Source organism: Mauremys mutica, chromosome 8 (assembly GCF_020497125.1).
Source record: "Mauremys mutica isolate MM-2020 ecotype Southern chromosome 8, ASM2049712v1, whole genome shotgun sequence".
NCBI lineage: Eukaryota > Metazoa > Chordata > Testudines > Geoemydidae > Mauremys > Mauremys mutica.
In genome coordinates this window covers 67,155,594-67,169,993 of record NC_059079.1, presented here as the reverse complement: position 1 = coordinate 67,169,993, position 14,400 = coordinate 67,155,594, and the positions used below count along the sequence as shown (strand labels likewise).

Sequence of the window (14,400 nt, the reverse complement as noted above, 5' to 3'; positions counted from 1 at the left end):
TACTTAGAAGCTGCAGATAAAAAATGATAAGAAATTAAATGATGGCTTGTGGGCATGCAGGGTGCACATCTGCTAAAATTTTAATAGCAGATGATCTCAACGCAGCCCAGTGGACATCACAATGGGGGAAGAAAGAACCACACAACACTCATTTGGTCCAGCCTGACCAGGGACTTCACTGCTGGGGCAATTTGCAAAAGGGAGATTTTAAGTGTCATTGAAATACACACAGTAAAATCTTCAAACCAACAAGAGGACACTTTGGAACCCTACCTCAGGGACTCTCCACCTCTAATAGCAAAACATTACCAGAGGCCGCACCTTATAGGAGGAGGAATTGATTCTCTCTTCTTCCGCTTCACACCCTGAGGCCAGACAAACTTGGTCAGGATTTCTGACGTTTTTCAGCTGCTGAATGACTCAGCAGTTCCTTCACTGATGGATCAGCTGTTTAGCAGGGAGCGGAAATCATGACCACAACCATGTTATCAACAGGAGCTGTAGAAAGTCAGCAAGCTACTCCACACGCTGGAGCTCCCCTGGACATCCCTTAGTTCTGGCATGGAGAGTGAGGCGGTCCAGGAGGAGGAGACTTAACGGGTGAATGGGGAGAGTTTTCTTTATTACTTTATTTAAATTCACCCTCAAAAGAACATTAAAAATGACATTGAGGGCTACGTTAGTGCACAGTTAAGAATCAGAAAATAGATTCTTCTTATGCTAACTCTAACGTACCCTCACTGCATGTTTATGTTTTCAGTTACGAACTAGGCTGCTAATGTAACCTTAATATTCAAGGGATGTGCAGTGTGGCTGAGTTAATATTTATTGTGCAAACCTTCACTTTTGCATTGCCTGATTTGTGTTGAACATAACCTAAACTTGCATTAATAGGCTGATTTCACTGCACTGTCTACAGCAGATGCCAGTCACTCTTATTAAATATAGTTTTCCAAATTATTCCAAAACAAAAAAACCTCTCAGTGGTTGGTTTCTCACCAAAGGAGATGAGTTTTTTCTCAATCTTTAACAGAGGGGAAAACATTTTTCAGCTGCTATGACCAGGGGGAAATGAGAATCTTCCCATGCTTTTTTAAAAACAGCTTTAGTAAGAAATGGAAGTGTGAAACTTGAGACCTGGCACAGATAGTCTTTAGAAAAGCAGCGTCTTTGCTTAGTAGGAGAAATGTTTTTATTTAATAAAGTCAAGATCCTTTGAAAATTCTGTTCTGTACATGCACAGTAGAACATGTCGTCGTCTACATGAGCAATGTAGTGTCATGGCAGGGACAACGGACTAGGAGTCAGGATAGCTGGATTCTATTCCCAGCTCTTATGTTTTCTTGGTGTGTAGGCACATCACTTAAGACCAATTTGACTCAGTTTCTCCATTTGAAAAATTGTGACAAGAAGTTACTTACCTTATAGTAACCGAAGGTTCTTTGAGATCTATGGTACCTACAAGTATTCCATTGTGGATTTGCATGTGCTCCACACACCCAGAACCGGCAAATTCTTGCAAGCAGTATCTGCTGGTCCATGCATGCATACTTGTCCTCCTCATGTTTCCAACTGAGAGCATAAAGAGCCAAATGGACTGATCACCTCTCCAGTTCCTGCTCTCTTGTGAATCTAGTAAAGATCCAAAGCAGAGAGGAAGGAGGGTGGGTTCTGGAATACAGATATGGACCACACATAATGAAGAACTTCCATGTGGTGTAAGGTAAGTAACTTCCTCTCCTTCAAGTGCTGGTCCTTAGGTGTATTCCAGTGTGGATGACTGACCAGCAGTACTTGCTTAAGAGGAGGGTGCAAAGATGCAGACTGCAGAGCCGTCTGGAGGACTGTTGTCCCAATGGATGCATCAGTGAAGATATTCTGCACTAGACCATAATACCTTGCGAACTTGTGGCTGCAACGCAATGTAGTTGCCCTGCAAACGTCAAGTAACGGCACTTCCTGAAGTGATGCCATTGAAGTTGCTTGCAGTCTTGCAGAATGAGCCCTCACCCCATGAGCAGGAGGAAGATGCAACAACTGGTAAGAGAGCAGGATACAGCCCGAGATCCATTTAGAGAATCTCTGGGATAGTTTGACTTTGGATTAGTTCTGATATAGAGAGAACCCTCTAGGTCAGGGGTGGGCAAACTACGGCCCGCGGGTCAGATCCGGCCCCTCAGGCTTTGGATCCTGCCCGCGGGATTGCCTCTCATGGCGTGGTGGGCCCCGTGCTACTCTCAGAAGCAGCCGGCACTATGTCCCTGCAGGCCTCAGGCCGGGGGAGGAGGGGGCACAGAGGGCTCTGTGCATTGCCTTGCCTGCAGGCCTCACCCCCCGCAGCTCCGACTGGCGGGGAACAGGGCATCGCGGCCAATGGGAGCTTTGGGGGAGATACCTGGAGGCGCGGCAAGGGCAGCGCATGCGGAGCCCTCCACCCGCCTCCGGGGCCACAGCGCTTCCTGGAGCGGCGCGGGGCCGGGGACAGGGCAGGCAGGCAGGGCCTGCCCTGGCTCTGGTGCGCGCCGCTGCCACTCCGGAGCCACTTTAGATAAGCGGTGCCAGGCCAGAGCCCTCCTGCTCCCCGCCTCCCAACTCCCTTCCCTAAGCCCCTGCCTGCACCTCGCACCCTTCCTGCACCCCAACCCCCTGCCCTGAGCCCCCTTGTACACCCTGCACCCCCCCCGATCCCCCTCATACTCCCTGCACCCCAACCCCCTGCCCTGATCCCCCTCATACACCCTGCACCCCAACCCCTTTGCCCTGAGCTCCCTGCTGCACCCTGTACCCCTGTGCACCCCAACCTCCTGCCCTGAGCCCCCACCACACTCCACACCTCTCCTACACCCCAACCCCCTGCCGAGCCCCCTCCTGCACTCTGCACCCCAAACCCCTTCCCTGAGCCCCCCCATACACCCCGCACCCCTCCTCTGCCCCAATCCCTTGCCCTGAGATCCTTCCTGCACACCGCACCCCTTCCCACACCCTGTAATCCCTCCCACACTCCAACCCCCTGCTCCGGCCCTGCGTACAATTTCCCCACCCAGATGTGGCCCTCGGCCCAAAAAGTTTGCCCACCCCGCTCTAGGTGATTTTCTGATTGGTTTTGTCTTTTGCGGATAGAAAGTGAGAGCTGGGGGAAATTAAGTTTCCTCTGCTCATTCCAGGGAGGGGGAAATTTCCAATATAAATTAAATGAAATTTTGTCCTTTCAGAATACAGTGTATGGCAAATCTGCCATTAGAGCTCCCAGCTCACCTACTCTTCTGGCTGTAGCAATGGCCACAACAAATGCAACTTTCATTGATACCTACCCCTTCAATGTCTCACCTTATGGTTTGAAGGAAGGCTTTGAGAGTGCCAAAAGTATAAGATTTAAGCCCCATTGAGGAGTAGGGTTCTCTACTAGTGGGAAGGTTCTGATTAGGCCCTTCAAGAATCTGCCGGTCAATGGGTTATTGAATAACCATCTGATGGTGGATGGCACGCACTGATTGCTGCCATGTGGACTCATATAGAACTGAGGGAAAGACGACATTACCCTTATTTTGGAATATCGGCTGACTCAGGAGATGTGTGTTTCTGCTGTGTCTCAATGGGACAATGCTTCCACTTGGCGAAACAGCATTTCCCAGTGGAATCTTTTCTGCTGTTAAGGCTGATTTGTAAGTCTTCACAGCAGGAATGTTCTAATATTGATGTCCATCTGAAAACCAAGCCATGAGATGGAGAGCTCCTCTGGAGTAGTAGATGTTTCATTCCCTTTTCGTTTGGGGGAAATGTCCTGACCAAGGGAAGAAGAGCCTTTCCTCGCAAATGTAGACCCAGAGCTCCTCTGGAACAGTAGATGTTGCATTCCGTTTGTTTGGGAAGAGAACAGATCCGAGGTGGGGGTCCCCTACTGAGCGAAGATTCTGTTAACCACTGAATTATGCAATCCCCACTCATGATTGACCACAAAAGGCCTACTGAGGGTGTCCCCCAACACATTCTGAGTTCCTGGAAGGTACGCTGCTGACAGGATGATTCGATTCCTGATACACCAATTCCCTAAGGTGACTGCTTCTACACAGGGAGAAGGATCTCACCCTTCCCTGCTTACTAACGTAAGAGGTGGTTGTCATGTCTGACATTATGAGGACATGGTGGGACTGCATAAATTGCAGAAAAACCTTTGAAGCTTCTCTGATTGCTCAAAGTTCCAGAAGGTTGGTATGCATCCCGGTTTCCAAGTGCCCTGTGCCATATGACTGTCCATGTGGGCTTCCCAGCCTAAGAGGGAGATGTCTGAAATGATCATCTTGTCTAGTAAGGAAGGGGATGCTCACACATACCTGATGAGGATCATCTACCATGTTACTCGAAAGAATTGTTACCTTGGTAATTATGCTTCATTTGGTTGGTGAATACACTGTGTGGAGCCACATCTGAAGGAAACATAGGTGGATTCTGGCAAATGGGGTAATGTAAGTGCATGAAGCCATGGGCCGCAGGAGGGAAAGAAAAGTTCTCACTGGAGCTTGAGGTTTGCGCATAACCTGGTCTATCAAGTGGCTCATAGTGCAAAACCTGTCTCTTGGTAGATAATCTCCCACTGTGAGTGAATCTAGAAGTGATCCCCATGAAGTCTATAGTCTGCATTGGAGCAAGGATAGACTTTTCCAGGTTCAGACAGACTCCTAGAGAGAAAAGTGGCTGAAGCATTAATGAGGTCAACTCATAGGCTTCTTGACACGTCCTGGCAACAAGAAGCCAGTCATTGAGATAGGAGAAGATGGCGAAGCTGTTCCATCTGAAATGAACTGCTACTACCAGAAAAAAACCTTGGTAAATGCATGGGGGACAGTGGCATAGTCGAATGGGAGCACCCTGTGCTGGAAGCAGTCAGTGCCCACCATGAATCTGAGAAAACACTTGTGGGCAGGGTGAACATTCAAGTGAAAGTAGGCATCTTTCATATCGAGAGCTGTAAACCAAATATCCTTTTCCAGGGATGGGATTACTGATGTCAGAGTGACTATTCGCAAGCTAGAATTCCACGTGAAGTGGTTGAGATTGTGGAGATAGAAGATAGGTCTCCAGCTTCTCTTCTTTTTGGGGACTAGGAAGTACATTTCTGGGTGCTGAAGTACCACCCGCTCTATTGCTCCTGGCTGGAGGAGGGATTTCACTTTCTGCCTGAGAATCCCCTCATAAGAATAGTCCCTGAAGAGGGATAGCGGTTTTGGAGATGTAGGGAAGTAAACTCAATTGCACAGTCAGACTGGATATCTAATACCCACTTGTCTGTTATAGAATTCCAGTTGTGAAAACAGTGCTAAATGACCTCTGAAGGATATGAGGGGATGGGATCGAGGTGGTTTCATTAATGGTTTGCAGCTATCTAACTCCTGTCAAAAATATCTTTTAGCTAGGGGAGGAGGTTGAGATGGTGCAGGAGGTTCAGGGAAATTAGACTTCTATATCCATTGTCTCTTATCAGGAGTGTCATAAAATCATCGGTGATAAAACTGTCAATTCGCCAGTCTAGGTTTGTAAGATTACTTGTGATACTTCCTTTTTGGGGCAGGTGTATATATTCCCAAGGAGTGAGGGTGGCCCTGGAGTCTTTTAAAGTACATAAGGACTCGTCTATCTTTTCAGTGAAAAGGTGAGCTTCATTGAAGGGCAAGTCCTCCATGGTGTTATGGACCTCCCTGAGAAATCCCGAAGAATATAATCATGATTCTCAGGGCATCACAATGGCTATTCCATCAATCTAGAAGCGGTCTCTGCTGCATCAACTGCTGATTGAAGTGCAGTTCTGCAGACGTTGAAATTTCAATGGCATCTCCATCCTCTCTGACTGCTTCATCAGGAGATGAAGAAGGCAAGCTTATCAGTAATGGAGAACTGGTTCACAGTCCTTCTCTTTTGTGGAATAAGGATGAAACTCTCATAGTTCCCTCAGAGTGGAATGGTAAAGTGATTCCCTGGCAAAACGCCTGGGCTCTTTGGCATATGGGTCCCATGTTCCGCATTGGTAACACCCTCTAGTGGAGTCACAATCTCCCTAGTGAGAGAAGGTTCTGATGTTGGGGGAAACTGAGGCTCAGGAAGAGCAAAGATATCCTCCAGTGTAGTACAAGTCTCTGACCTCTCTGGAATGCGTAGGATCCAATCTGCTCACACTGATAGGGTCAGAGAAGGGAGGCTCCATGTGAGAGACAGAACCAATGGTACCGACAGTGGTTGAACCGATGGATCCTGACTTTTTGACTTGGATGGTAGCAGCTGAATTGGTGTCGCTGATACGGGGTCAAGTACTGATACAACTCTGGCTTTAGGGTCATGGCCCTGGGATTTGGTACATCCTAAGTCCTTAAGGGTTGAATGAGCAGACCTGCTCGATTTAGGCAGAGCTATGTTTGACATCTTTAAAGCAGACTTACTCTTATGTTTGTATCACAGGGGTAGTCTGGATCTGTAAAAAGCGACAAAGAGTCCTGTGGCACCTTATAGACTAACAGACGTATTGGAGCATAAGCTTTCGTGGGTGAATACCCACTTCGTCAGATGAATGCAGTGGAAATTTCCAGAGGCAGGTATAAATATGCAGGCAAGAATCAGCATAGAGATAACGAGGATAGTTCAATCAGGGAGGATGAGACCCTCTTCTAGCAGTTGAGGTGTGAACACCAAGGGAGGAGAAACTGCTTTTGTAGTTGGCTAGCCATTCACAGTCTTTGTTTAATCCTGAACTGATGGTGTCAAATTTGCAAATGAACTGAAGCTCAGCAGTTTCTCTTTGAAGTCTGGTCCTGAAGTTTTTTTGCCATCCTAGGCCATGCAGCAGTAAGAAGGAATTGGACAGACAGCCAGTCTGTTTCACCCTTTTATGCCTTCAGTTAGAAACGCAAGGCAGAAAAGGGTGCACGTGAAGATAAATGGTTGCTGCTTGCAAGAATTCTGACTTCAGGTGCATGGAGCACATGCATATGCAGAGTGGAATATGCATAGGACCAGCACTGGAAGAAGAATAATTCTTACTAACCTTGTAAAGCACATGCAGATCTATGAATTAAAAGTGCTATGTAGAAGCAAAGTATTATAATTACAGGTGCTTGCTTGCTAAAGATAGATATGCACAGCAGCACTGGCTAATCAAACAGCTAGCAGTGTCGCTGACGTTATGAAGGGTCATGACTAAAAAACAGAGTATATCCTACTAGATTTTGCTTCCTTTTTGATCTGTATGTGTTGGATATTTAAATTCATATAGAATATTTGAAGCCTACATTTCCTAAGGTTAAATAGTGAAACCAAAAACCCACCCAAGCTATCATTACATTCTAAACTTTCAATAGCTTTTACAAAACTGCTAGAACAATGTTGGATAATTTGGGGAATTTAGTAGCATAAAGTGAACATTTCATTTCATTACCACTTCCATGCAACAACTATGGTTGTACCATTACTAGCCCCACACGGGAAAAAGGCTGAAAAATAATTAGCAGTGCATAGACCATGGATACAGAGGTTATCCAAAGAACATTTAGACACCAACACAAAATTTACACAGAGCATTAGTAGCCACAAAGCAGACAAGCAAACTAGAGAAGCCAACAGATGAAACTAAAAATCACACTCTCCTAGCATAAGCTGAGCACAGCTTGAAGGTCTTACCCCTGCTAGGCATCAATAGGCGCTTCTTCACGTTGCCTGACAGAGCACAAGTGAACAGAAAAGAGAAAAAACACCATATCAGCAATCTGAACAGTAGCATTTTTTTAAAAGCTAAATATTAAATACAAACAGTAAGATGTCCATTGCTGCTTGTGTAATTTGCGTTCAATATAAATGCTAATTTAATCTAAGAATAAATGTGAAGGAGAAAAAACCCGGTGTGGCTGTATTGAAATGCAATGGCAAGATAGCTTTAATACAGCACAGTAAATTTATGGGGTTGGAGCAGAATGGGAGAGAATCTGGTCTCACTCCCAAAGGAGGCCTTTGAAGGCATGACAGTCAGTTTTGCTCACCTCTGGGAAAGTTGGAAGCTACTACGTTTTTCTCCTCACCCTGTCACAATCACTGTTAAGTGCCACACTTTTCTTTTAATTGAGCCATTCCCCACCTTCCTATTCCTGTTAAGGCCATTTGAATAGGCCATCGCATTCTTGACTGAGGAGCCAGTGGCACGTTCCCTGCTTTGCCGTTCTCAGCTGATGGCTAGCTCTTCAAGACAGAGCCCTGGACTCCATGCCAGGAGAATCGTACCTCCATCTCCTGCTGCAAGCACATGCTGCCTTCACCCATGCTATTTACTGGGCTGAAGGAAGGGGTGAGACCCATCAACAGTGAGAGGAGGACTCTCAGTGAGAGGGCCGACCAAGGAAGCAGCAGTAAATTCTTAATGAAAGAGGAAAAACCATTTGGGAAATTTTCTGTAGTAATTCCCATGGCAGTAAGAGTAATAAAAAAAGAGATTTGTCTTATTCTCTCATGTTTGCCAGGCTGAGACCAGCCTGACATCAAGATGTGGTCAAAGTAGACAGAGTTCCACTAGCCTAGCAGCTCTGTATCAATGTACTACTCAGACTGTACACATCCATGCCTGCACAAGCAAAATCAAACCAGCCTTTGCAAGAAGAGAAATATAAACCATAACATTTCTTGTTCAAAACTATTAAGGCCCCTAAAATAAAAAATAAAAAAGCAATCTCCCCTGGAATAAGGACTGATGCTGTCCATTGGGCAATACTCTTTACAAAATACTGAAATGGAAGTAATTAACAGGAGCACTTTCCTTGAAGACACAAGAAACACCCGACAGATGACAATGTACATGTACTAGAAAATATTTACCATCCATCCCATTGTGTTGCTCATAGCTTCTTTTTCCCAGGATAGTTGGGGATCCATTGTTTATGACAGGTGTGAACTTGGTAGGAGTCAGATTGTGAAGAGAACTGGACAAACTCTTTACAGGGTCTGGTTTCGGAGGACATGGATGAGATTCTGTTGTAAAAACAGCAGTGTGTTATTTTTATTAGTAGATACATGGAGACTATAAACCCAAACACAAAGGGCAAAATTCAGAGATAATGTAAGGCACACCCCTTTTATATGAACAGAAACTCTTACATTCAAACTGCCTTATACTGACTTAAGCCTACTCTACTGATATGCAAAGGAATCTGAATTAGTGAAAAGAGGTCTGAACACTAATTGCCACATATATCACTTCTGAATTTGGCCCCAAGTATAACAGAAGATTGCTACTTATATAAAGCATTGTAAATATACTGCTGAATTCAACAAGGATGTTTAACCTGTGCTGTAATATACACTGCAATATAATCCTACAATAGGTGCTAGAAGGCTGTTTTGTATCCTTTTCTAAAACTATGTTTTCCACCGATTCTGGATAATTTCTAGGCTGCTCTATATTAGAAGCCATCTTCAAGAAGTCATGCAACACCCACAGGCTACCCAGAAGTTACAACTTTGCCAATTTCATCAGTATTCTATAAATGCAGTTCCTAAACTGGCCAAGCCATTGAGGACTTAAAACAAAACTATCAAGAACATGCACATAATTTAAATCTAACCTTTTGGCTGAGGCAGAGATCAAGCATGGCATGCCAAAGGAAAAGATGTTGAGAAAGTTACAAGCAACTGAAAACAGGGGTTTAAAATGAGTTGCTCTTTCTCGGCCCTAACTATGGATTCACAGCCTTGACTCTGTAATAGCAAGAAGTAGCACAACACTCCTGAAGATAGTTACATCAAAAGGAGAATGGCCCTGTTTTCCAGTTTAAGAGTCACATTGAAATCTGTCACACCACTGAAGCATTTGCTTTCAGATGAGACGTTAAAAACCAAGGTCCTATTCCGTGTGAACATTAAAGATCCTATGGTACTCTTCATAAAGAGTGTTTTTTTCCCCTAGGATTCCATAGCAAAATTTCCTCTCCCTTTAGTGGCTACATTTTGGTTGTGCTGCATGCATACAGTTTGGGGATTTTTTGGGATATTTATTATTACAGAATATTTTAATTGTTAAGTACTGTATCTAGAACAAAAGCAGACAAACCATATTTAATGAATATTCACACAATACACACACAGAAGCTTATCTTTTATAAATAAAAATATTCAAAGAAACAAAACTGACTTCACAATTTCTTATCAAAGTTAACAGATAATTAGTTTAATTGCTGAAATGGGAGTCTTAAAGTAACTCCCAAATCAACTCTCTGGAATTTAGAAGCAATTGGACAGTGCTCTAGATACCAAAGCCAATCTCCACTTCCCCATCCATATCACTCAGCAAGACTAGAGAAGTGGCCAGAGGATGCTTTTAACATTAGAGCGCTGTTCTGGGTGCTCATTTAAGGCTCCTAAATTCAGTATTTAAACTAACCAGGCAAGTTTGAAGGAGGCTGTGTAGTGTCTGTTGGAGGAGACGACCAGGAAGAAGCATGACAGTTTTACAACTGCCCCTGACCCCACCTGCGCAACCTGCCAGTCCCTCAGGAGCAGTTTGTGGTCTCTGGTCCCTTTAAACTCAATGGTTATTTAATTACAAAATTGGGAGTCTTAAATTTTAGCTTCAACAAAAAGTGAGTTGACAGTGGCTGTCTGGCCACAAACTGCAGTGAAGAGAGAGCTAGTTCTTAGGACACTAGAGAGGGTAGCAGATCAAGGAGTTCAGTTACCTACAAAAACAAACATTAAGTAATAAGAGAAGAGGAAGTTAAAACAACTGATTTTAAAAAAATCTACATCAAAAATATTACAAGAAGGGCTTCTGTAGCCTTTTCCCCTACTATTCCTCTTATCCTTATATTTTGAATAGTAGAAGGATGCAATACATTAAGTACCGTAATTTTTTTAAATACAAAAGAAACAGTTAATAAGCCACTCTGATGCCAGCACAGGATGTGGTAAAGTCATAGGGCCTTCACCATCCCACAACACACTCAAGGCATGCACCAATAGCCAATTAATGTACAAAATATCATGGGTTACTGCAATATTCATTTGACAGCATTCCCAGATATGGGATCTTTCTTTAAGGCAATGTATGGTTCAGGTGTGATTATATAACAACTTGCAGCGAGCAATATATTTATAGGAAACAGCAACAGATCAAATTAAGCACAATTTCAGTTCTATTCACTGAAATACTTGGATAAAAGTTGCTAATAAAATATCAGCCATTTGTTTCAAAGATCCCAAAGCACTTTTCACATTGCAAACTATACACACCTGAAATCATGCCATCCACTCTTAAGGAAGACTGTGTCGGATGTTTAACAGCACAAAACAATGCTAAACTATTTAGGACAGGAGGAGGAGAATGCTGTATCCAAACAAAACTGCAGAAGGAATTTTTGGACAGGATACAAGAATTAATTCCCCTACTTTTGTAAAAGAGGGAAGCAGTCTGGGATTTTGTTTGGCTGCTTTAAAATGGTCAGAAGTGATTGAGACCTTTCTTTTATGTGCAATCTGAAAGACAGAACCTTCAGCAGCACAATATATATTAACTTCACCCTGGGATCATGATTCAAACTCACTCAGGAGGAAGACTACCTACTGAACCACCTCTGGCACCTAAATCTTTTTTTTTTTTTTGGTTGAGATCAGTAGTTGGATGCAAGAACTAACAATCTAGGAATTATTTTGGGTAAGTTCTGTTGCCTGTGTTATGCATGAAGTCTGACTAGATGATCACAATGGTCCCTGCTGGCCTTGAAATCTATTAATCTTTCACTGACCATGATTTCTGCATTTAAACCTCTTCCATTACAGAATCTTTACCCTCAGAGGCATGAAAGGTCAAGCAAGCAAATGACAACTCATTTTCTGTTAAACTCTAGTGACATCCTTCTCAGACATTTGCCTACTGTGCAGTGATTATGATGCTAAGGAGAGGCCCCAGCAGAGCTGCAGTCTCCTTCTATAACTCCTGCATAACACTTACTATAAGCACTTCATGGAGAAAGCGCTGTATCCTTAGGCCTTTTAGACTTGAGAAGAGGCTGCACAGTGGATCCCATTGTAGGAGTTACATTAAGACTGCACCAGAGTGGGATTGTGGACAGCCAACTGCATCCCACCAATCACATTTATGGATTGTAAGCAGAAGGCCTCTTACCCAGACACCAGAGGCTGCCTCATGACTGCTAAAGAGGAGTTTCGCATATGGGATGGAGGGTGGGTAGTAGGCTGCTGAGCCACCACACCTCTACATAGTGTGAAGGGGAGAAAGGCTGTACGGGCCATTTTGAACTTTCCTCTGTTCCAGAGAAGGAAACAATAGTCTATAAACTGAACATTTCAGGATCTTACCAAAGGTTATGAATTTATTTCTAGAGATGGGCAAAATTTTTAAGGTAGCAGATCCTATTTTTCCAGATCAGTTTACCCAGCAGTATGAAAACATGCAAACAGTTAGGAGAATTAGCCTGTAGCATATTTACCCAAATACCGCAGTACTGCTTCTAAAGGCTTTCGAACAACTTGCTTTAACAACAATGGATTTTCTGATGCTTCTGGTAAGCGTGCTGTGCCTGTGAAGACAATATCGGGATTGAGGAAAACATTTATTTTCTTATTAAAAAAATGAATGGAGTCTTGGAAATTAACTTAGTCTAAAACAACTTTCCTCTGGAGAGCTTTCTAGTAAAAAAGGATGTTTACAGAGTAGGTGCATGTTTTGGCAAGTGTACACACTGGCAAGGGAATGTGCTGCATACTAGCAAACAAGTGACATTTAAAAAAAAAGCTGAGCAATTTCAAATGTGTTATTTGGTAATAGTGTGATGAGTTAAGGACATTTCTGCAAAGTAAATAAGTAACAGCAGGTCATCTGTGCTTAGCCACAGTACCTCTGAAAGATCTAACTCAAGTCTTTCCCAAAGGAATTAATCTCAAATTCTGGTTTCCCAATTTCATAGTAAGTAGTTGGATGGCTGGATAAATACTCACATTCTGCTTTGATTGCTGCACTGTTGATGGGCAGGTGGGGATGTCTTGCTGCATGCCAAGGACGCAAGATCTCTCGACACAAACGTCTGGCAATCCTTGTCAGTTTTGTTGTATGCAGATAGAACGCTTGTCGTGTCTTCATGGCAAATTTGGGGCTCCCACTGTTTCGCACTGGCACACCATGAAGACTCTGGGAAAAGGGAAAAAGCACAAGCACTTTTATTGTCCACAACTGATTTTTATTCAAAATTTGCAGAACACCAGAAACCAGCATCAGTTAACACCACATACATAGTCCATTCTAAAAGTCATTTCCACCTACACCCTCCTATCCAACCCCCCGTTTCCTAAATTTTTAAAGGATGCTCACTCAAAGTAAAGTATTTGCTTCTACTCAGTTTCTGAATGGCTCCTGGGGACAGAGATAGGAGCGTGGAGTTGATACAGGCTGAAGGAAAACCACAGAGATAGAGGAAAGGACAAGAGTGGGAGGCAGAGATTAGGAGGGAAGACTCAACAAGCTAAGAACACAACACAACCCTCCACTCCTTCTCCCATCTGCACTGCTGCTGCTCTTCCCTAGCCACTATTCGTTTTTGAAAACTTTGGCCCTATCATAGAATCTCAGGGTTGGAAGGGACCTCAGGAGGTCATCTAGTCCAACCCCCTGCTCAAAGCAGGACCAAACCCAACTAAGTCATCCCAGCCAGGGCTTTGTCAAGCCTGACCTTAAAAACCTCTAAGGAAGGAGATTCCACCACCTCCCTAGGTAACCCATTCCAGTTCTTCACCACCCTACTAGTGAAAAAGTTTTTCCTAATATCCAACCTAAACCTCCCCCTCTGCAACTTGAGACCATTACTCCTTGTTCTGTCATCTTCTACCACTGAGAACAGTCTAAATCCATCCTCTTTGGAACCCCCTTTCAGGTAGTTGAAAGCAGCTATAAAATCCCCCCTCATTCTTCTCTTCTGCAGACTAAACAATCCCAGTTCCCTCAGCCTCTCCTCATAAGTCATGTGCTCCAGCCCCCTAATCATTTTTGTTGCCCTCCGCTGGACTCTCTCCAATTTATCCACATCCTTCTTGTAGTGTGGGGCCCAAAACTGGACACAGTACTCCAAATGAGGCCTCACCAGTGCTGAGTAGAGGGGAATGATCACATCCCTCGATCTGCTGGAAATGCCCCTACTTATACAACCCAAAATGCCATTTGCCTTCTTGGCAACAAGGGCACACTGTTGACTCATATTCAGCTTTTCGTCCACCGTAACCCCTAGGTCCTTTTCTGCAGAACTGCTGCCCAGCCATTCGGTCCCTAGTCTGTAGCAGTGCATGGGATTCTTCCGTCCTAAGTGCAGGACTCTGCACTTAGTGCAGGACTCTATACTTTAATGTGGACCAATTTAAGCATTCAATATC

General features: G+C 44.0%; 1 protein-coding gene across 4 annotated transcripts in view; it reads right to left on the bottom strand.

The window, feature by feature from the left end:
• The window catches only part of MTA1 (metastasis associated 1), a 174,678-nt gene that overhangs the window by 34,206 nt on the left and 126,072 nt on the right, over positions 1 to 14,400 (bottom strand). For all 4 annotated transcript variants that reach the window (XM_045027526.1, XM_045027527.1, XM_045027530.1 and 1 more), the window contains exons 14-17: positions 12,979 to 13,168; positions 12,471 to 12,560; positions 8,845 to 8,997; positions 7,663 to 7,698 (exon numbers count right to left, since the gene is read on the bottom strand). In XM_045027526.1, coding sequence (XP_044883461.1) covers positions 7,663 to 7,698; positions 8,845 to 8,997; positions 12,471 to 12,560; positions 12,979 to 13,168 — 469 coding nt within the window. The remainder of the gene's footprint in view (positions 1 to 7,662; positions 7,699 to 8,844; positions 8,998 to 12,470; positions 12,561 to 12,978; positions 13,169 to 14,400) is intronic.